Here is a 22,939-nt window from a genome sequence, read left to right on the forward strand (position 1 = left end):
ATCTTTTGGGAAAAAAAAAGTTAATCACAGGTAGATTTTCTGTTGCTTTGTTCAAATGAAAGTATCTGTGGAAAACATTCCAATTCTAGAATGAAACAACCCAGTTTCTCACTGAGAAAAGAAAGAGGAAGGTAAAACATGTGATTTTGCATCTGCGTCAAGCTTTAGTGGGGATTCAGGCAGCTACAAGTTTGAAGTATCATTTATTTTCCTCTATTGGAAATTCCAGCTGAGAACAAAAGACTTTGGTGAGGGAAAAAAAAGAGAGAGAGAGAGAGAGAGAGAGAGAAAATTTGCTAATGCAGGCCTAATGTTTTCAAAATGGATGTACAAAAAGAATCCAAAATAAGTCAGACTCCATTGCCTATGCATCAACATTAAAGTCACAAACAAAGGGAAGATGGATAGAGTTCCTTCCAAATAGACATTATGTTCCAGAGAAGACTCAGATTTGATTTGCAGCTTGGCATTCTTCCGCCTCTCAAATGAGCGTTTTGGATGCTGTGCAACGCATCTCGCAGAAGTCACCTGTGTTGGCTCCTTTCTGTTTTCCCACATTCATGCCCTACTGCTTATTTCCTACTGTTTACTAAATGACCTATGCCTGCTTGAATTGATTTAATGATCCACCACCTCCGTGGAAGAGCATGGGACTGGATTCACCCTTCATGTGGCAGTTAGCATTCAAGGCACTCATCACCAACAGCACTCAGCCACGTGAAGTGTGTATCTAGTCCCATCCTCTTACTTGGTGGTGGTGCATCACTAAATCATGTCAAGCATGATTCAGGTTCGTGAGCCTCACGGGAACAATAAAGGAAAAAGTAAGGCCCTGGCAAGTGAGGAACAGACTACCCAACACATACGGGCTTCACAAACCATGAGAAATCAATGGATCCTGGACAGGGAAGACAATAAGAAGTAAGCAAGTTGTAATAACCGCTCCATTGGTTAGAAGGGTGGGCTTAGCAGTGAAAGACTAGTCAGTCCACTAGTCATAAGCCCTCAAGCAAGTGGCTTACCACTCTAAGGCTCTGTTGCTAGAACCAAAACACAAACAGGACGGAGGGAGAGAGGGAAGGAAGGAAAGACACAGGGAGGAAGGGGGAAAAAGATATTACCAGTGAGAGTGCTCAGTGGATAAAGATGGCTGCTTTCAAGGCTCACAGCTTGAACTCAATCACCAGAACCTGAACCAGCTCCTGCAAGTTATCCTCTGACCTCTACACACAGGTTGTGGCAAGTGGATGCAGGTATACATGCACGTACACATAAACAGACAATAAGTGAGTAAATAAACAAGATAAATGTAGTGAAATATAAGGCACCTTTATCAACCTCATGGGTACATACACACAAACACAGAAATGACTGACACACAGTAAAAGCCCCATAAAAGTTAGCCACTTTGATTATAGGATGGAAGGAACAAGAATGTTGAAAATGAACTCATTAGATCAGTGATTTTCGCTTACTTTGAGGTCACTGTCAAACTCTAGCTGTAATCACCCAGCATTCTAGGAGGCACTCTATAACTACCTGATAATTTGTCAAAAATGTGCTTTCCAGAGCAAGGATGTTTGCTTTCTAACATTTTTTGGAAAGGATACCACAGGCTTGGTAAGAGGCTGTGCTATCTACTTGAAAATAACTGCTCAAAAATTTCTGTTGTGCTTTTTATTTGAACACAGTGAGCATCAACTATAATCACCTTAATTAAGGAATCAATACATATGCCCCAACATATTACCACTGACTTCAGAGACAGCAAGGCTTTTTTTTTTTTTTTTTTTTTTACTTTGGATGCGCTTGCAAGACAACTATTTAAAGAACACCCTCATACCTGGACTCCCTCAAAGCTGAATAAGCACCCGGCCAGGCAAAAAATTGCTACCTTTCTGTGTTCTTTTCTCTCTAAAACGTAAGTGCCATCACCTTCAATAAGCCATGGAAAACTAAAAACCACAGTCTGGCGACACGGTACACCGAGAATCAATGTACTGTGATGTTTTAAAACTGTGAAGAAACAGAGCATGTATTACCTTTGCAGAGTGCTCCATGGTGACTACCACTTTGGTTTTGGAACTGGACACTAAATCCATAGCTCCTCCCATTCCTTTCACCATTTTCCCCTGTAAAACAGAAACACAAAACGAGTAGAAACATAGCATTTACTCCAGTCACAAGAAAAAGTATACCATTAACTTGCCACTGTAGGGAAAATTTATTCAGCATCACTACTCAGTACTTGAAGCTCTGTTTACCTAAAATTTTGTTAAAAGACAAAGTTCAGGATACATTTTCAATATATGTAAAATTGCTGTTATTATTATAGTATTATCGCGCATCTGTGTGTGAATGATGCAGAGGTGGGCAGGACATGGTGTGTGTGGAAGTTACAGGACAACTCTGTAGCTCTGGTTCTCTCCTTCCACCTTTCCATAGGTTCTTAGGATCAAACTCGGTACGGCAGGCCCTTCACCTGCTAAGCCATCTCTTCAGTCTACAGGATGAATAGTATCTCATTTTCAGTAAGCATTACTAATACCCTTTTGTTGACAACCTGATAGTAGTAATACAAGTGAATAATAATAAAAAAAAAAAACCTAACATAAGAACCTTTGTAGAATTCTTGAAAAAAAATATGTCACATTGAAACCTTGACACCCGTGACCTCCATCTCTTTCTTTTAAAGATGTAGTTCTTATTACCTATTTGTTAATTACAGACACTTTGCCACAGATTCACTTTAGTAGGCTGATGCACTAAAGTCATTCTCTAGTCGTGACTAATAATGAAGGTGGTTCTGTCTATCTTTCTAGCTCTGAGCTTTCATCTTGCACTTAGAAGAGAGTGAGGGAACAAAAGGAAAAAAAACACATCCTACTCAAGCAGAAACAGAAACTGGAAGCTGCATTCAGAACTATCTTGCCATCATTGATCTAGTCCTGCCCACCCCTTTATCTTCATTCATTATTCATTTATTAACCACGTTCCATGTGCCATGCACACGCAGAGATTCCCACTGCCTGCTCTGGCTCCTGGATACACAGATGTGGGAGACACAGGTATTTCCAAAGATGATGAAATAAATCCTCCTATGGCACAGTAAAAAGATGACTTCTAATGTTAAAAATTCCTTAACGGTTTTTATATTTATTTTTAAGCTCAGTCCTCTTGCCATACTCTCCAATCATCTCAGAGATCTAAGGGGATTAGAAGGGCACCTGGATTTAAAACAGGACCTCAAATCCATGACCTCAGAGACATCTCAGAGGTAAGCAGAGCACACAGCACAACGCAGGCATGAATTAGAGAAGCAGCATGTGGGAAAGGAGGGAGTGGCTGGATGTTTTGTGGTCTACAGCCTGCCATTAAGGAGATGGGCAGCAGCTGGCAACAGCAGAGGGGAGAGGAGTGGAGAGGATACAGGATCAGCTGGATTCAAACTAGAAACTTTGATACAATGAAAATTATCCACGTGAAAGTGTGCAGTTTTAACTTCTCTAGTCAATGCTGTGACCCTCAGTCAGCTGGAGCTTTGACAGACTGGTGATCAAGTCATATTTCTGTAGAAAACATCAGTATCTTTATGGCTCAATAAGTATGGGAAAGACACAGACAGTAACAGAAAACCAGAAATCAAGTGAACATCTTCTATACATTCCTTGAATCAGGATGAAAAAAAAAAAAAAAAATCCTTGTTCCTTGTTTGTAATATACCACAGGCAAATTTTGAGACACAATGATTATAAAGGTTTAAAAACTTACGGCAGTTTAAAAACTTCTAACAGGGAGCTTGCTCAATTTAACTAAATGTGATGTTCACGTCTGAAATCACTTCAATTAGTTAAATACTTACAGAGAACCTCCTGGGTACAAAACACTGAGCTGGCAGAAAAGCCACCTGTTTGCTCAGGTTAAAGAGGCCTCTCTCAAGCAGGCGGATCACTGTGAGTTCAGAGCCAGCCTGGTCTACAAAGTGAGTTGAGGAGAGCCAACACTACACTGAGAAACCATGTCTCAAAAAACTGAAATAAATGAATAAGTGAATAAATAAACACACACACACACACACACACACACACACACACAAAGAGGCCTCTCTCTACTCACTCACTGTATATGAAGTCTTCATAGCTCAGTTAAGTGATCTGATGTTCTCTAGTTCCCAAAGCAAAGGCTAGAAATTTCACAGCCCATCTTAACATCTAAATGCCTGCTTCCCAAAGTGAAAAGCACACAAGACTGAAACAGAACATCTGCATCTAGTTTGTTAACCTCTGTGTTATATTGGCAAAGTATCCAACCTCTCTGATTTTGAGTTAAGTATTTATAAAGCTAAAATAAGACTGTACATCTTTGCCATAAAGCTGTGGCAAACCCTGCATAAGACAATGTATGGAAGCATGCAGTAAATAAAATTTACAGAGATATTCATGTAAACCTTCAGTCAGTCAACTCAACTTGTTGACTATCTAGTTTTTTAAATCAATTTTTTTTATTAATTTCAGTTTATTCACTTTGTATCCCAGCCGTAGTTCCCTCCCTCATCTCCTCCCATGCTCCTCCCCCAGTCCACTGACAGGGGAGGTCCTCCTCCCCTTTCTTCTGATCCTAGCCTATCAGGTCTCATCAGGAGCAGCTGCATTGTCTTCCTCTGTGGCCTGGTAAGGCTGCTCCCCCTCAAGGGGAGGTGATCAAAGAGCAGGCCAGTCAGTTCATGTCAGAGACAGTCCCTTTTCCCATTATTATGGAGCCCACTTGGACACTGAACTGCCATGGGCTACATCTGTTCAGGGTTTCTGTTTAAGCTATATATTACATTAGGAATCTCCAAGCATGGGATCCTTTTCTTTGAAATATTCACTAATTAAAGGAGAGTAACCATGAGGCATTTATAAAAATAAAAAATAAAAAGCCTTAGACCAAACAAGCTTCCTTTCTCTGAAAGTGGTATTCCCCCTTCTCCTTATCCCCAACATACAGCTACATGGCCTTTCCCTGTGTCCTTTCAGGATGTAATTCTATTATTATAGGGATTTTCAGGCTGTCCTTCCCTCCCTACCGGCACCTTTTCCCCTACACCATAAATAACCAGAGGGACGAAACTGGCAAAGGCATCTTCGAGTTGTAGCAGAACACCGAGCATGCACCTCATAACTGTGGCTGGAGAAGGGATAGAGGGAAGAGGAAAGAGTAGAGCAGTGCTCCCAAATCAACCTGTTTCTGGCAGTGACAGTAAACTCTGCAGGGATTTGGGTTTCTTACGCTTTTAGCATGCTCAACGCATCAGAAAAAGAAAATAGAATGTTGCCTACTATCTGAACTCCCCAAAGATTTCTGAAACAGAATCAATTACTGAAGGAAGACAAGTGAGTCTATCTAGACTGGCAGAAGAAAAACGAAAAAGAAAAAACAGTTATATATGGCAGGAAAAAAAAGTTATCTAAGGTGTACTCATCATTATCCTTCAACTTGGTTTAGCAACATTCATTTGAGTCACAACCACTTGCATTTCCCAGCTCTGCTGTAGTCAGTGAGCCTGAATTCCAAACACTGGGAAAAAAGGGAGGTAATAGTTGTGACGTCTAGGTGCTGGCCTGTAACAACTATTGTAATGGAAGTTTTGATTTCTTTAAAAACTCAGTTATGTTACATAAATATGTTTTTATTTTAACCCCAAGTGTGGGATTTTAGTTTGGACTTCAGTTTTTCCACAGCTGATAATTGCCTCCTGTTAGTCATGGTCTTTGCCTGCCTGTGCAGCTTGGTGAGGGATGTGGTCTAGGACTCTGAGGGCTTTAAACAGGAAAGTCTAGAAAGAGAAGGTATGGCAGTTTGGAGAGACCACAGACAGACAGTGTGGTAGCTTGGGGAGACATGGGAGAGATGCTTTGTGACACAGCAGCTTGGAGGAGATAGGAGGAAACTGCTCCCTGTGTTTGCTGTTGATGGAAATTAGTATAGCCCCAAAAGAACCCACTTACCGAGCCTCAACAGCTGGAGGAAGTAAAGGGGTCTGTGCCTCCTCTCCCCACTAATCTCTCTTTTACCTAGGGTTAAAGGGTTTTGGAAGGGAGGTAGAGGCTTAAATATTGCTGCCCCATGATTGTATAAATCCTTCATGTTCTTTCACTTTCTACTGTATGTATGAACGTGGAAAGGCAAAGGAATGGGCACTCCTGGGTCCTTACATGACTGTATAACAAAGCCCACTTACTCAGAAACACATTCCACTGTTCAACATCAATGGAGAGTAAATGTTTAAGATGCCAAACCATTGCAACTGGAAGGCTTATTTGATACAGCAGCTAGTGTAAGCAATCCAATGATGTGGTGAGCAAGTTCTTAATGGATAGCAGGGAACTCAATATAGAACTAGGGATAATTACATAATGGGACAAATGGAAGGGAGTTTGCAAGGCTCTTTGGAGGCAAGAGGAAGATGACTCTCCCAGACGCTATGTTGGGAACCATAATTCACTGCTCTATCCAAACATCCAGCACATCATTTGACATTTACAAAAGCGCAATACGAAGAGTGAGCGAATGAGGGAGTGAATAGAATGACTTTGCTAAGGGAACACCTGAAAGGAGACACATATTCAAAGAGATCCATTTACATAGAGTGAGTGAGTGAGTGAGTGAGTGAGTGGGCAGAATGGCTTTGCTAACGGAACACCTGAAAGGAGATACCTATTACCCTTCCACACTCATCTTCCTCCACCAAACTCAATATCCTATTCAACAAACACAACAAAAAAGCTAAAAGTCAAGGGGATTAAGGTACAAAAGTTACACCTTTAAATAAATCATGAAAGAAAGATGACACTTGCAGAAAAATAGGCCTGTAATGAAGAAGAGGTTTTGCGCATGAGTGAGCATTGACTGGGCAGGTTGACCCCAACTGTAGCCTCTTTAAAATACTCATCAGCAAACATGTATTTCTTGAATGGGGCAACTTTAGATCTGTACTGTTTCCCATCTAGCATAATGGGGAAATGATTGCTGGATGCTCAGCCTACAGCCATCTCATCATTTTTCATTTAAGGGCTGGTGCCTGATATCAAGCATGAAAAGAATGCAATAAAATGAGCTAGAAATGTGGCATTCTCCAGTACAGCGGCATCACACAACACTTCTACAAAGATAATGCTCCAACTATGATTCTAATCCATAGTCACTCAGGGTCTGTTACATAAATACCAAGACAGAAATCAGAAGTAAAAGGCCATTAGGATTTTCAATAAAAATCTAAAATACAGACTTAATTTAAAATCAGTATTTTCAATGTATTTAATTTGCTTTATTTTTATACACTAATGCTAGAAGTTTTAAAAAGTAAAACTACTGAGGTACTAACATTAAAAATGTCAAAGCATCAAACTACAAATATAAAATTACATGCAAAAATAAAAGGTAAAGCAATCTCTGAACATGATCATGTAATTTTTGTTGATGTTACAAGGAGTCTGAATATTTGGGGGAGTACTGCAAAAATGTTTTAACTAAAATACAAAACATGTTGAAAATTGTTCATGATACCACTTTTTCCATTAGGCCATTAATAGCAACAGATCATTCCTAGATTTGTTACTGTTCAGTATTCTGGTATGAAGTGAGAAACCATTTAATCATATATAGAAACAATTTTATAGCATTTTGTATGTGGTGGCATGTGCCACAGCAGGAAATATGAACTCACTGGAAGTGAAGGGAAGGATGACTGTGAGGTGATTTATTAATAAAACTGGCACTTGCTGCTCAATTATTAAACACCAGAACATGAAGTACCCACCTCAATCCAAATATAAGCCTCTTTATTTCTGTCTTCCCCATTATTAAACAATGCTCAAGCAAAGTAAAGTTCCCCTTACCATGCTCCTACCTAAAGAGTAGGCGAGGCAATATAAGATGGTTAAGTAATAACATTTGTTGAAACACAAAGAAAACAGGCCCAAACCTTTTCTTTAGGGATAATGAAGACTTTCAATTTGCCTTAGTTTACAACAAAGTCACAGCAGAATGCTTTCCTTTTTGCATTATACTTAGTTTTCAAAACCATAAAAAGATGGTAATTTTCCTTTCATATATTTAATTCTATTTCCCAAGACAGGTGAATTGATCATGTAAATGAACTAGTATGGGACTGGAAACATAATTGTATTCTCTATTGCTACGTAGGTAAAATAGCTTCTGCATCATAAATATCAGTTATCTATCATAAAATGGCCTTTCCAAAAGCAAAATGCAATGAGCTTGACATTTCATTTTAATAAGCACTTTTATTCTTGTTCTCGTAGCGGCCTGGTTCATCAGTTATAACCCACCCTGGGCTCCTCTGGATTTCGTCCTTAGAGTCTGAACTTGGTTCCTTCCTACCCTATGCCATTGCAATGAGAACTGGACCCAGTGATCTTTCTGTCTGATTCAGGTGGCACCTTTGGAGATTACATCCCACCAACTGCTTGAAACCATGCTCTCAAATGTTTCCACAGCACAAGCCTGGCCTGCTCCTCAGCTCTTGCCTCTGCTTGTTCTCCAAGAGCACCTTCATCTGCTCCCTGAACATGAATCATGTTCGCCTCTGCTGGCATTTCCAGCTTAGGTCTTCCCTGAGTTTCAGACTTCAATGTCTAAAAGCTTCATAGGCTCCTCTGGCAGCCTCGTGGCAGATTCCTCAGTTCTCCCCTCTAATTCCTTGGCTGACGAAATGGATTTCCTTTGCCCTTCACTGAAGTCATATGAGTAAGTTCTGGTTGAAGGAAAGTAAGTGAAAGTGCTGTATAATATTCCAGGGCTAGACCATAAAACCTCCCAAGAGCAAATGATCCATGTTCCTGCACCTTCTACAAAGTACAAGTTGGAAGTGGCCAAAGCTGGATAGGGGAAGGCTCAGTCCTTGAATCACTGTGCATGAAGCAGTGGTTGCGAGTCAGATATTCATTCTAATTCTGTATGTGTGAGGAACAGAACATGATCTTTATAGCATGTTAAATAATATATGCCTCAACTCAATGTGTTCTTCTAAAATTAGGTATTTTTGTCAAGGCTAATCTTATTTACTCATTAACTTCATAGCTTAGTTCATGTCTCACCCATCATCTACCCAATGATCCAAATCAGAAACATCCTTGTCTCCTGCCTCTCCTTTATATCCCCAACGAAATGAGTCATTCAGTCACTACGAATCCCAGCTTTTCCAATACTTTCTGAACTTGATCAGTGTTCGTACAATTTCCCGGTCGGCTGTGTCTAGCCTTGTTCCTCCGAAACCTTTCTAACCAACAGTAACAGGAATCGCTCTAAAGTAAGTAGCTGAATACACTCTTTCTCTGCTTTAATCCTCTAAGTGGTCCGTCAGTATACCTAGGTGAAGTAAAGCAACTCTGCCTGAATACAAGACAATGATATCCTGACCCCCCTGCTCTCAACAGTGAATTCAAGCATGGTATTCAGCTGGAAGGGGACCTTCCTGACTTCTCCATTCCCATCTCCATGACAGGAACAGAGAAGTAATCAGACTATACCACATATGGCTGTTTAGTAGGCTTTCAGAGCCAATCCTCATTCAGTCAAGTGAGTCCAGCACATCTTATAACATCAACCATGATTACTCCTCCAGGGCGTGCTCTCCATCTTCCATATCACCTTATTAAAGTGAAGAGAAGAGGGACTGGCCACTCATGAGTACTCCCACAGAACCCATGAATATTGTCATTTTAGACTTTATCATATTACCTGCATTAATATGGGGTTGGTGGTCCCTGGAAGGTAGTGGCAAGGTCATATAGGCACTTACAATTTAAGTCTTCCTTGTGAGATAGGCACTCTCTGGTCAGTAGCTATACTCCTACTGTCCAGCAATCTAAATAGGAAGGCTCCAAGTCCCCGTTCATTTGAATTCATCAGTCCCAGAGGCCTAACACCTCTGATGGAGACAGGACAGTTGGCTTTACCTTGTTAGCTAGAACATAAGCCCTTAGCTTCCTATCCAGTTCCAGTCCAAAACGGCGACTGATATATAATGGGTTTTCACAGTAGGCATTTAAGTAAAATCTAATTTGTATTTTAAAGTAAGTTCTGTAAACAATACAATTTGAAAAGAAAAGCTGAACTATAGCAAATTAAAGGCTGGGGCTGTACCTACAGTGTAAAGAACAGCAATGACGAAAAACAAACTCCAAAGCCAGTCAAGATGGCTTAGGCCTGTAACTCTAGTACTTGGGAGGCCAAGTGGGTGGGATTACTACAGCTCAAGACCAGTCTCAAATATACAGTGAGTTCTCCATCAACATGGACTACAGCTAGAGTCCCTATCTCAAAGAAACAAAACTAAACAAAAATCCCAAAGAATAAAAGAAAGGATGGGAGGAGCTAGGGAAAGGACAGGAGAGGGTGAGTACCAGAGGGGCTGACCACCCACAGCCAGCTCAATGCTAAGTTGGGCTTTTCCTACTTCCTACTCAGAACAAGTTTCTACAGCAAAGATGAAAGAGTAACTGAAAACAAGAGTAACTAAAAATAAGAACACCTCAGAATATGTACTCCTTAATGAACTACCAAAGTGATTCAGCTTACACACACACCACATACCACACATATATCCATCTGACTACCTGAGTTCACACAACTGCTATATTATAGTTTTTAGTTTTCCTCATACACAACCAGAGTAGCTGGAGATGATGAAGACATCCAGGGTGTCTCTCATTGCTCCCTTTAGCCTGGAGAGTAGTCAGTAAACACATTCCACCCAAGCGAAAGACCTGGACCCCCAAGAGGTGTCTAAAATAAATGTGAGGTTAAAATATCACTTCAGGCACAGCAAACCTAACATTCAACAATTCTTTCTGTGAAGATGGAGGCAGAGACCAAGGCAGAAAATAGATATGGTACTCTGAAATTGGCGATAATAAGGGACCAATAACTCTTTCATGTGATAACTCATACCCTCCACAGGGCTGAGTGCTCAATAAATGTTATTCATAAACGGCTGAAATATATTGAATTTTTTTGTTTATTTTTTTCAAGGGAGGAAAATATTATTTACAAGTTAGCCAAGAAAAAGGAGCTTAAGAAACTTAATTAATGGCCATGAATTAAACCTCTATGCACACTTCTCAGGCATTCTCTCCCATCTCTAGAGAGATACAGAATTCTTTGAATACCTCAGAGTTCCTGAATGCCTCCCTTTGTTCATGGGATACAGTGAGATAGATACCAGAAGAGGGAGAACACAGGAAACAGGACAGGAGCCTACCACAGAGGGCCTCTGAAAGACCCTAACTAGCAGGGTATTGAAGCAGATGCTGAGACTCATAGCCAAACTTTGGACAGAGCATAGGGAATCTTATGAAAGAAGGGAGAGATAGAAAGACCTGGAGGGGACAGGAGCTCCACAGGAGAGCAACAGAACCAAAAAATCTGGGCAAAGAGGTCTTTTCTGAGACTGATAATCCAACCAAGGACCATTCAAGGAGATAACCTAGAACCCCTGCCCAGATGTAACCCATGGCAACTCATTCTCCAAGTGGGTATCCTAGTAAGGGGAACAGGGACTGCTCTGACATAAACTCTGTGGTTGGCTCTTTGATCACCTTCCCCTGAGGGGGGAGCAGCCTTACCAGGCCACAGAGGAAGACAATGTAGCCAGTCCTGATGAGACCTGATAGGTCAGGGTCAGATGGAAGGGGAGGAAGACCTCCCCGATCAGAGGACTTGGAGAGGGGCTTGGGAGGAGATGAAGTAGGGAGGATGCAACTGGGAGGGGATGGAAGAGGGGGCTACAGCAGGGACACAAAGTGAATAAACTGTAATTAATATAAAAAATAAAAATTAAAATAAAAACAATAGAAATTCTGAAACCTTAATGCTGTCACTATTTTCTTTCAAATATTCACAAAGAGTAAACCTTATTTTCTCTAGAAGTATAAGCAATGGATTCTATTATCATTCATAGAATTATAGGACAAGAGCCATGTGTCAACTTTAAAACATTCTTCATAGTTACACAGAATTAATTTACAACCATGTACATTTTCTAATTCCAGGCCAAATTTCTGAAAATGAAAATTTAGTCTCCAACAGAAATTGTTTATATCACCATATAACATAAAGTATAGAGGCAAAACCACATGTTTATTTAAGATACTGCTTTATTTCAAATGAGCCTAACAAAAACAGAATTCCTACTGTAAAGGAAAGATGCTTTTTAAAACCAGGATCAGTATCTTCATTCATTTATTATGAGGTAATCCATAACCCATTATGTAGGAGAGAACATGTCAAAAATGTAATAGGCTTGATTCCTAACGAAATCAATTAACTTCAAACATGAAAAGTTAGTTTTGTTCCTGCTATTAACCACAATTAATTTCTCATTTCCTAAAAGTGTAAATATCATTGAGTGCTTCTACCATGTTCTTATGAAACATCACTCTCAATGAACAAAGGTCCCAATACATTTAACATTGGCTGTCATTAACTATATCAAGGCTATCAAGCACACCAGGTAAGTGAACTATGAAACGATACATTTCCTTTTCCTAAGGTACAATGGATTTGTGACCAAGTTCCTCTTGTTGTTGCCATTACAAAGGAAGCATACTACAGAGGTCAACTTCTTTGTCACTAGGTCACAGGTAATAAAATGGGCAAACCTGTTATTCAAAGGAAAACCTGTTATTTCTCGCTCTGCCCAAAGCTGTAGCTTCAGTTTTGACTGAGTCTAGTCATGATACCACAGAGATGAAAATAAACATCACTTGAGCTGCCTTATGTTCATCTTCTTTGCTTGGCCAACTTAAAAGGCATCAGCCGGAGAAATTTGAGCAAGTGTTCTAGAATAGATATATGCAATGTTTCTGTTTAGAATGATTTGCTGCCATGTTAATATAATTACATTCTGGAGTCATTCATTAAACAGAAGCAGAAATAGGTACCAGAACCATATTTAAAATTCCAAGGATTAGCAGTTTTCTTTCCACTGGATCACCCAGGGGAATGTGCTAGAATCATATGAAACCATCCACACATGACCAGCAATGACCTACAAACACATACATTCTGTTGGGTTGGGTTCAACTATATGTTCTAGTGGTTTGAGGGCATAGTGGGTAAAAGACCTCATTCACAATCACATAGCTATTTCAAAGGCTTATGTTAGTTTTAGGATATCCCTGGATAATCCCTACAAAACAACACCTAAAACACAAATAATTTTTATGGGTCTGTGTGTATGAGGATACATCTCTCTCTTCAACAACCCCATTGGCATGGAATATTGAATTATGACTAAGCCTTCTGCAATCTGAAACAGTCAGTCTCAGAAACGTTCTTTTCTGATTCCTCAGAGAGGGTGTGAGAACCTGAATGGTGGCAGAGGTACACTTTCCTCCTAGTCACCTCCCACCATCTGCAAAGCTCTGAAGAGCACATTACAGAATTATTGTAATTACACTGCCATTTCTGACAGCTGGATGGGACTTTTACAGTGAGAGGCATGGTGACTGAAAGAACATTACTGAGGAATACACCGAAGTTAGCAATGGCATTTTTATCCACAGTAGAAAAGAAAAAAAAGGGGGGGAGGGAGGAAGTGGTAGAAGATAATTTAAAAGTTGTTTTTTTTTTTTGTTTTTTTTTAAGCCCACTAAGAGCAATTTTGAAAGATCATGTTGTGGACACTAAATGTGGGTTCTCTATTAAGCAAGTAAAAGCTTGGATGAAAGAGTACAAAATCAGTTTGCATCTACATTAACTGTAAGTACTCTGTTGACCTGTCAGCTGATGCCCAGTCTGAGGACCACGAAGAACCAGCCGGTACTGCTGGGTTACAAACATTCATGGTACACTGGTCTCACTTAGGATTCTGTGAGAAAGCCTTGGTTTTCATTTCAGGTGCCAAATCTTACTTTGTAAAGAGAGCTTGTCACATGAGAGGCAGGTCTGACTCTGGTGACTGAGAAAGTCTCATTTCTGGGACTCGGGGACCCACAGGCCTGAGTACCACCACATACAAACTCATAGAGTAAGATCTGAGCTCCCAGAGCTCCAGAAAAGGGCATGGCCATGACCCTTCTTCTCAGGAACACCAAGACTATGGAAGATGTGAGTTGATGTAGAAAAGCCCAGGGGTCCTGACATCACAGGCAGTGGCCACTTGTGGAAATCAAAGGTCCACTTTCTCATCTGTAGACACTGGAACCAAGAGTGCTGCTATGAACTAAAAGTAGCTCTTCTTCAAACCAGACAGAATGAGATAGAAATAATAAAGCTCTTTTCAAATATCAAAACTGGTTCAAAGGATTACTTTGGGAAATTGGAAAGACATTAGGAAGAAGGTGTTTTGTTTTGTTTTTTCCCCCTGAGTGACTAGGTGGAAAACATAACATTCGTTTTGTTCCTTAAAACTCTTCACATGAGGTAATAGGGATCCACACAGGTCGTGAACTGAAAGACCTAGAAACAGTGAAAACCTTCAGTTGCAAACACAGCTGCTTGGTTTTTAAATACCTCTTTTTTAATAAGAGAGGCAGGTCCACTTGAAAAAAAACAATGACTGTTCAATTAAACAAGCATCTTTTGTAATACCAGAAGCACTCACCAAAAAAATGATAAAAATGGGAGTGTTCCAAAAAGATCTAAGAGCGAGCCAAAATGAAACAGCTACCAGCGAGGATAGCTTGAGCAGGTAGAGTAAGAAAAAGGTAACACAGTATTGCATTACAAACCAAACTGTATCAGAACATACTGATACCAATGAATTAATCAAATGATAAATACCAAGGAAGAACATTCTCTCTCTAGAACAATTATTAAAAAACATACAGTACCTCCTGTTTAAACTCAATACTGTTGACAACAAATGTATGAAAACTTTCTTCATAACAAAAGCCCTCCAAGTCTTCTGATACCTGCTGTGTGCTCAACAATTCAATACACTTCTGTCTTCAAACATCTGGTGTTAGTTAGTGTACACCCACAGGGAAGGGATTTAGTTCCACAACAATGACCTTCTCATTCTTCAAAAGACAATTATTGCAAATAATAACTCCTAACATTTCTGCTGACCCACCTATGATGTCAGCAGCTCCCACCATCCCCTCTCGGGTTTAGTAATTGGCTAGAGCAGCAAGTCCTAGAAAGCATGTGACTTACTGCTCTTTGTTATAAAAATACACCCAAAGAGGAGCCAAGTGAAAGGGATGCCCAGAGTAAGGCATGGCACATACAGTGCAGAGCCTCTGTGCTAGGTTCATGCTACCTTCATTGCTGTATTCTGTACGCCTAAGCTTTAAACACCAAAGTCCCACTATGTAGATGCAAATGATTAAGTCATTAGCATTGGTCATTGAACTGGATCTCTAGCCTTAGTCCTCCCTCCACAGGGAATATAATGACAGTTCTATTTAACTGGTGTCCATCTAATGATGACTCAGTCTCTGGAAACAATGAGTCGTTTAACCAGCCTGACCTTAGGTATAGATAGAAGGGACTTGCCATCAATAAGTGAGGTTCCTCTCAGGAAGTTCCAAGCAGAGAGAGTCATGGTGTTTTTCTTACAATTATACCTTCCCTTCAAAGGGCAGCAATTACTCTCCTAGACTTTGAAGGAGGAGTAGATGAACTGAACTGCTACCAAGGAATAATGCAGGAAAAGGGAATAGTAGTATTTACTATTGAACAAACCTAGACAACCAAGTGATGAAGGAAACAGTGTGCCATGTGATACCATTTGCTTCTAAATGTGAGGACATTATACCTATCCAGTACTGTTTCTTTTCCTAGTTAAACTTATTTTTAACCAGGCGAGTGACACAGAACTATAATCCTAGCAGTTGGGAGACAGGCAGAAGATGACTGCAAGTTTGAAGTCAGCCTCATCTACATAATGAATTCCAGACAAGTGAAGCCTCTGCAGCAAGACCCTGCCACCAAACAAAACTAACCACATTAAGCTGTACATTTCAATGGTGTAACATTTAAAAACATGTACAAACCGTATAACATTTGAGTCAGCTTAAACACATCTGTCTTCTCAAACATTTATCTTTTTTTAATTAAATTTTTATTTTTTATATTAATTACAGTTTATTCATTTTATATCCCAGATGTAGGAGCTCCACAAGGAGAGCAACAAACCAAAATATCTGGGCCCAGGGGTCTTTTCTGAGACTGATGCTCCGACCAAGTACCATTAATGGAGATAACCTAGAACCCTGCACAGATGCAGCCCATGGCAGCTCAGTGTCCAAGTGGGTACCCTAGTAAGGGGATCAGGGGACTCTGACATGAACTCAGTGGCTGGCTCTTTGACTGCATCCCCCGGATGGGGGAGCAGCCTTGCCAGGCCACAGAGAAGGACATTTATCTTTTTTTAGGACAAAAACTTTCAAAGTCCTTCCTAGATTTGTGAGTATAGTGTAATACTGCTGTATAGAGTGAAGGTCCCATGAATAAATTAAGGACTTCTCGTTCCAATTTAACTGTAATTTAGCACTCATTAATCAAACTTTTACTATTCCACCCCTTACTTCGAAAACTACTATTCTTCTCTAATATGACACCAACTATGAGAAAAACATCAGATAAATGCCAACTGGGGGCCATTCTACAAGGTAGCTGGAGCAATACTTCTCAAGACAGGCAAAGCTGTGAAAAATGAGGAATGGCAGAAAGTGTTATGGACCAAAGAACACTACAGGATGATCAATGAACATTCTAGGGCATTTGTGTTTCCTAATTAGTTTATTAAAATTTTATAAGAAGAAAATACTATAAAAAACCCTGAATTAAATCTTGAACAGAGAGATGACATTAATGGGAGGAGACAAGACATCCATACATAAACTATGTTTATGTAACAGAAACTTGTCATTGTGTGCTTCTCAGTGTTGACAAATCCAACATAGACCATGGTAGTACAGGATTGTAATAACGGAAGGAAACTCCATACTACCTCTGATGATTTTCTTTAAATCTAGAATCCTAATTTTTAAAAATCTCTTAAAAAACAAAATTGCATACAATGCTTGTTCCTGTGACTCAGTCTGTTTTTCCATCAAACTGAAAACAAAGATTCAGTGCTCAAATTTCTACCTCTAGGAGGCTCTCCTGATGGCTCTTCTGAGGGCTTTAGAAAATCCAACTCTAAGAACAAGTACATTTGTGACAATTACATTAATCCATGTTACTATTAGGGTAAGATCTGTTCTCTGGCCATAGCTTCACTTTATCCCTTGGCAGAAGCCAACATTTAACACTAGAGTGGCCACCAGCATTCATGGGGGTAGTTCCTAAATAAAAAGAAACATAATTCTGAGATCTGCATATATACATTCTGGGTCGATATTTTTTCTTTTCCTTTTTGTAATAATATTTTTGCCACCCAAGTCATCATTGTCCCAATGGTAGGCATCTTAAATTTCTGAAAAAGGCTTTTGTTAAACCAAACAGTAATTAAGACCTTTTAAAATAAACCACATTATTATTGGTATTAAACAATATAAGTGCAACTGGACCGTTGTTGCACAACAATGAGCTGTTACTCTCTTTTGTTATCATGATTTCTTTTTACTGATATGATTAATCTTGCTCATATTATACATCATTTGATAAACTTAATTTTATGAAAGCAGTTCTTTATCAGAGACAAAAATGTTGTAATTATAATCACAAAAATAAAAGGAAATAAAAAGCACTTGGAGTTCTTATATTCCTTTATTAAAAAAGAAAACATGTGTAAGTTAACTAAGTTAGTTATAAAGTTATAAAACAAGTCAGAGAAAAAAAATGGTATGAAATCTTTTCCACTTCCAGAGAAAGGTAATTGAACCCCCACAGAAGACACTTCCTATTTTAAAATACCCATTAAGTTGAGCTTATTGCATTATTTTTCTTTCTTCTTGTTTCTAATCTGTTAGATGGTGTTAATTAATTTAGTTAAGAGGCAGACAGTAAGCCTGGAAACATCCTATGTAGCTTCAGCTTGGACAATCTCTAAATATAAAGTTAGATTCTTCAGGATGCAAATTATAAAACTTTCCAGTGCCCTTATAAACAAAGCATGTGTTTCTCAGCAACCTGAAGGCTGTGATTTAGGAAACTTCAGTCTCCTCCAAACCAATGCTCATGAGAGCAGTTGTGTTCAGAGCAGAAACTATCTGTCAGTGCAAAAGTATACTTCTCATCCAATTTTGGCAAAAAGAAACAAAAAAAGACAAATGTCTTTTGAAGGTAGCTAATTTTGTTTTACTTATGGATTAAGTTTTCAGTTTCTGATTACTTAGAAATGCACTGAAATAAACTAAAGAGACAATGGAGAGCTAAAACATATCAAAAACTGATATGTAGAGCCAAAGTTTATACTGAATGTACAACTTTAATAATATTAGGAATTAGGCATATCAGCCAAAACATATTTGGAAATTGGTGCTCACATATCTATATTTGAATAATATAAATATAAATTATCTTATTCATTTATAGTTCTCTGCACTTGAAGGATTGTTAAAGCATCCCAAAGACTTGTTTGAGTTGTCAAGTAATAATATGAAGAATACTGAGTTCATTGGATACAACAATGTTTAAAAATTAAAAATGAATTAAAAAAAAAAAAAAAAAAAACCTCTGTCGGCAGAAAATCCCTGGCATTTTAGTTTAGAGAGAGACAAATAGGGAAAAATATGTAGAAACTGGCAATTTTGCAAGATTGTAAAAGGTCTGGAGAGAGAATGAGTGCAAGGTATTTTAAAAACTCGTACTCACTCTGCTTGCCTTACTCACTTATGTAAAGTCATCAGAAAATTTTGAGGGTTTAAAATGTATGTTATCATAACATGTGCTCAAATGAAGTAAATTACTCTCTCTGATCCTCTTCAATAGCTGTGATCTGACCAGCACTGCTCCTGAGGCCTTCCTGATCCACACTGTACTATGTGTATGTGTGTGTGTGTGTGTGTATGTGTGTGTGTGTGACTGTGCTGCAAACGCTCTGAGAACAGTATCATAAATGGTAGGAAGCACAAGCATGTGAGAAGCAACCAATGAATCCTTTCTGCAAACACTGCCTTATCTTCTCCGGTGTATATTTTTTGTTGTATGCTACAAGTTTTAATGTGAGGTTATTTTCATAAATTTCTAAGTTATTTGTAATTTGAGTTATGATTTTTTTAAACTAAAAACCACACAGTGAAGGAATGTGTGAAAGATGTTAGGGTTTTTAAACCTTTAATAGAAAAGTAAAACAGTAGTTTTAGGTATAACATGAATAATGTGATTTTCACCTCTGTATTGACTTTTGGAGACTGCCTTTACAGAAATAATTCCATATTGCCAAATCCCTGGGTCACCATAGGCTCAGCTATGGATTGTGAATGATTTATGAATCTCAAAATGTCAGAAGTTTAGACAGAACAACCAACATTCTGACACTTTACTATGTCTTAATGAGTGTTTTTCCTAACTATTCTGACTTTCTAGTATATCATAACCTCTTTAGAAATAATTAAATTAAAAGGCATTGATAAAGTTAAGATTTTAGAGATAATATCTCAGGGGATTTATTGAATCTAAACCTTAATTTCACAGATATTTACCTATCCAATCAGGTACAACAGCCATTTTTGATTGTATAAATCTAAATTTAATAACAAAAAATTCAGTTCTTCAGTTGAACAGCCAAATTTAAGTGCTCAACAGCCTTGTGGCTAGCAACTGTCATAATGCATAAAGCACATGATATATTTTTTCCATCAGAGTTAGGGGTTTGCACAGTGCCCACTAAACTACAGAAAATGGGGATAATTGATATGAAGTCACAGTTTGATTGCAACAGGGTTAAAACAAAAATTCAGGTCATAATTTCTACTTAGAACATCTCTATACTAAGTCACTGCCTGTAAGAGCTAATAAAGAGCATTAGGGTAGAAAACATCAAGCCAAGTCAAATATGAAGTTATTTAATTTTCACACAAAGTTATTTTTTAAATCAATTATGGACTTGACCATCAATGAAATCTAATAAATTCCACAGTTGATAAAAAGAATAAGTCCCTAAACATTTGAAATTAAGAAAACTGTTTTAAAGGAGAGCAAAACACATTAAAAATCATACGGAAAGTAACAAAAATAAGAAATTTATGTCAAGACTTACAGAGTATAATTAGTTGCACTTGGGAAATGAGGGGAAACCTAAATGTGTTTGTAATTCATATTTAAAAACATGGTAGATAAAGCAAATATTCAGTTTCCAAATCCACAACTAGATGATAGAATTAACAAAAATAAACAAGAATATCAACAAAACAGATGTTTCCCAAGGATTGGATTTATGTAATCTGAAGAGAAACCAAAGTATAATTATGAGTTTAAAAACAATTTTAAGTTTAATTAAAAGAGATATGATGAACAACTAAAAGATAAAAAAATAAATTACAAATACAATTCTTTTTGAGAAAATTAAATTCCACCAGAGAACATCTACCACTGATAAACACTTTCAGTAAAATAGCTTTTTACACACAAAAATCAACACACAAAAATCAGTAGCCTTCCTATATACAAATTACAAATGAATTATGAATGAAGTCTGAGAAATTGTACCCTACACAATAGCCTCAAATATTTATATACTTATATATTGTGTTAACTCTAACCAAGCAAGTAAAAGACAAAAACTTAAAGAAATTGAAAAAAGTCTGGGCGCAACAGTGTTTTCTGAAACTGATACTCCAGCCAAGGACCACTTATGGAGATGGCCTGGAACCCTCACAGAGATAGCCTATGGCAATTCAGTATCCAGGTGGCCTCCACAGTAATGGGAACAGGGACTGTCTCTGGCAGGAACTGATTGGCCTGCTCTTTGATCTCCTCCCCCTGAGCGGGGAGCAGCCTTACCAGGCCACAGAAGAAGACAATGCAGCCATTCCTGATGAGACCTGATAGTCTAGGGTCAGAGGGAAGGGGAGGAGGACCTCCCTTTTCAGTGGACTGGGAGAGGGACATGGGTGGGAAGAAGGAAGAGTGGCATTGGGAGGGGAGGAGGAAGGGAGGTACAGGGGGGATACAAAGTGAATAAACTGTAATTAATATAAATTTTAAAAATTTGGAAAAAAATTGAAGAAGACACCAGAACATAGAAAGATTGCCTGTACTCATATATTCATAGGATGAATATTGTGAAAATGGCCATCCTACCAAAAAGAATCTATAGATTCAATGTACAGAAATTAAAAATCAATCTTCAGCTTCATATGGAGATGATACACACACACACACACACACACACACACACACACACACCAAAAACAACCCTAGGATAACTTAAAATCCTGACTAATAAAAGAACTGTTGGAGCTATCACCATCCCAAATTCCATGTTGTATTACAGAGACGTAGTAACAAAAACAACATGATATTGAGAGAAAAACAGATGTACTGGTCAAGAAAATTGAATTGAAGACCCACACATACATTATGTCCACACAACTCTGAACACTTAACCTTTGACAAAGAAGCCAAAAATATACACTGGGGGAAAGGACAGCCTTTCCAACAGATGGTGCTGGTCAAACTAGACAGCTATATATAGAAGAATCAATCACCATGCCCAAAACTCTACTCCAAAATGGATCAAGAACCTCAAAATAAGACTACATAAACTGTCAGTCACCACCTGTGGCAGTCAGGAGAGCTGGCCCTGGGGTCATGAAAGCAGGTCCTGTCTCTCACCGGCTACAGCACTTGGGAGAGTGTGCCCTGAACCTTGCTCGGGCAACACAGTGGAGCTGGGCCTGATGGTGAAGGCACAGATGTGCCAGCCCCAAGGGTGTAATGAAAGCCTTAGAGCTGGTCCAGCCCCTTGCAGGCTGCACCATTTAGAAGAGTGGGCCCCCCATCTTGACTGGGCAGTGTAGTGGAACTGGCTCTGGAATCGTGGGTGTGGGTAAATTGGCCTGAGGGCATGAGAGTAAGAGACCTGATCCTGTCTCCTGCCAGTGGCAGCATTGGGTGGCCTAGCTAGAGCAGTACTTGATAGTTCACCCTAGTGGTGCAGATAGGGGAGAGCAGGCATGCTAACCAGCTCAGCTACCACCTAGGCCCAGATCCAGGGTTCTGAGTTGGCCCACCCTGAAATCTCTATCATCTGTGAATGGTTGGGGTGCATGAACGGGCCAGTTCTGCTGATCCAGTGCTTCAAAATCTCCATGGCCTAAGGCAGCAACAAGATAACCGGGAGAAGGCCTGGTGAGGATCTAGTATTGATGATGTCACAGAAGCCAAAGATCTCCAACCAGTCCAATGACTCACTGCAGTAACATCTGCAAGTGAAGATGCGTGGACAGAGGTAAACACTGTGACATACCACAGCTTCCATGATGAGATGTTATCTATGCTGTGTGTGTGTATGTGTTTTATTTTGCTGAGGAGGTTGAAAGGATGAAGGGTAGATATGTGGGGACAGGGAGATAAGCAGGACTGGAGTGCATGATGTGAAACTCATAAAAAAAAATCAATAAAAAGTTAATTTTCTTTTAATTTAGAAGGTTCTGATACACTGAATCTGATAGAAGAAAAATGGGGTTTGAACTCATTGGCACAGGAAAGGACTTTCTGAACAAGACACTGACAGTGAAGGCATTAAGACCAATAATCAATAATTCTCGAGCAGCCAACAACTACTTTTGCAACATGGATTCAATCACCTCACTTCTCTACATACAGTGGGTTTTTCTGTCCTTATGTAATTGAATAGTAGAGAATTATTTCCTTAATTCCTTACTGGCAGGTGGGATAACGGTATTGTGATCTATAAATCAATCCTTATATGAAAAAAACCTGAAAGAAATATTTCAAAGACAGTGTGGAAATTTTAGAGCTAGGTGTTTCTACATATAAATTCCATTTTATCAAAATTTAAAGTGTTGACCAA

At 39.0% G+C, this 22,939-nt stretch overlaps 1 protein-coding gene across 1 annotated transcript in view; it reads right to left on the reverse strand.

Annotated features, from left to right (window-relative positions):
- The window catches only part of Oxct1 (3-oxoacid CoA-transferase 1), a 129,486-nt gene that overhangs the window by 19,257 nt on the left and 87,290 nt on the right, over window positions 1–22,939 (reverse strand). The window contains exon 14 of the mRNA XM_060380530.1: window positions 2,043–2,132. Coding sequence (XP_060236513.1) covers window positions 2,043–2,132 — 90 coding nt within the window. The remainder of the gene's footprint in view (window positions 1–2,042; window positions 2,133–22,939) is intronic.

The sequence above is a fragment of the Meriones unguiculatus genome, chromosome 3 (assembly GCF_030254825.1).
Source record: "Meriones unguiculatus strain TT.TT164.6M chromosome 3, Bangor_MerUng_6.1, whole genome shotgun sequence".
NCBI classification, from domain to species: Eukaryota; Metazoa; Chordata; class Mammalia; order Rodentia; family Muridae; genus Meriones; species Meriones unguiculatus.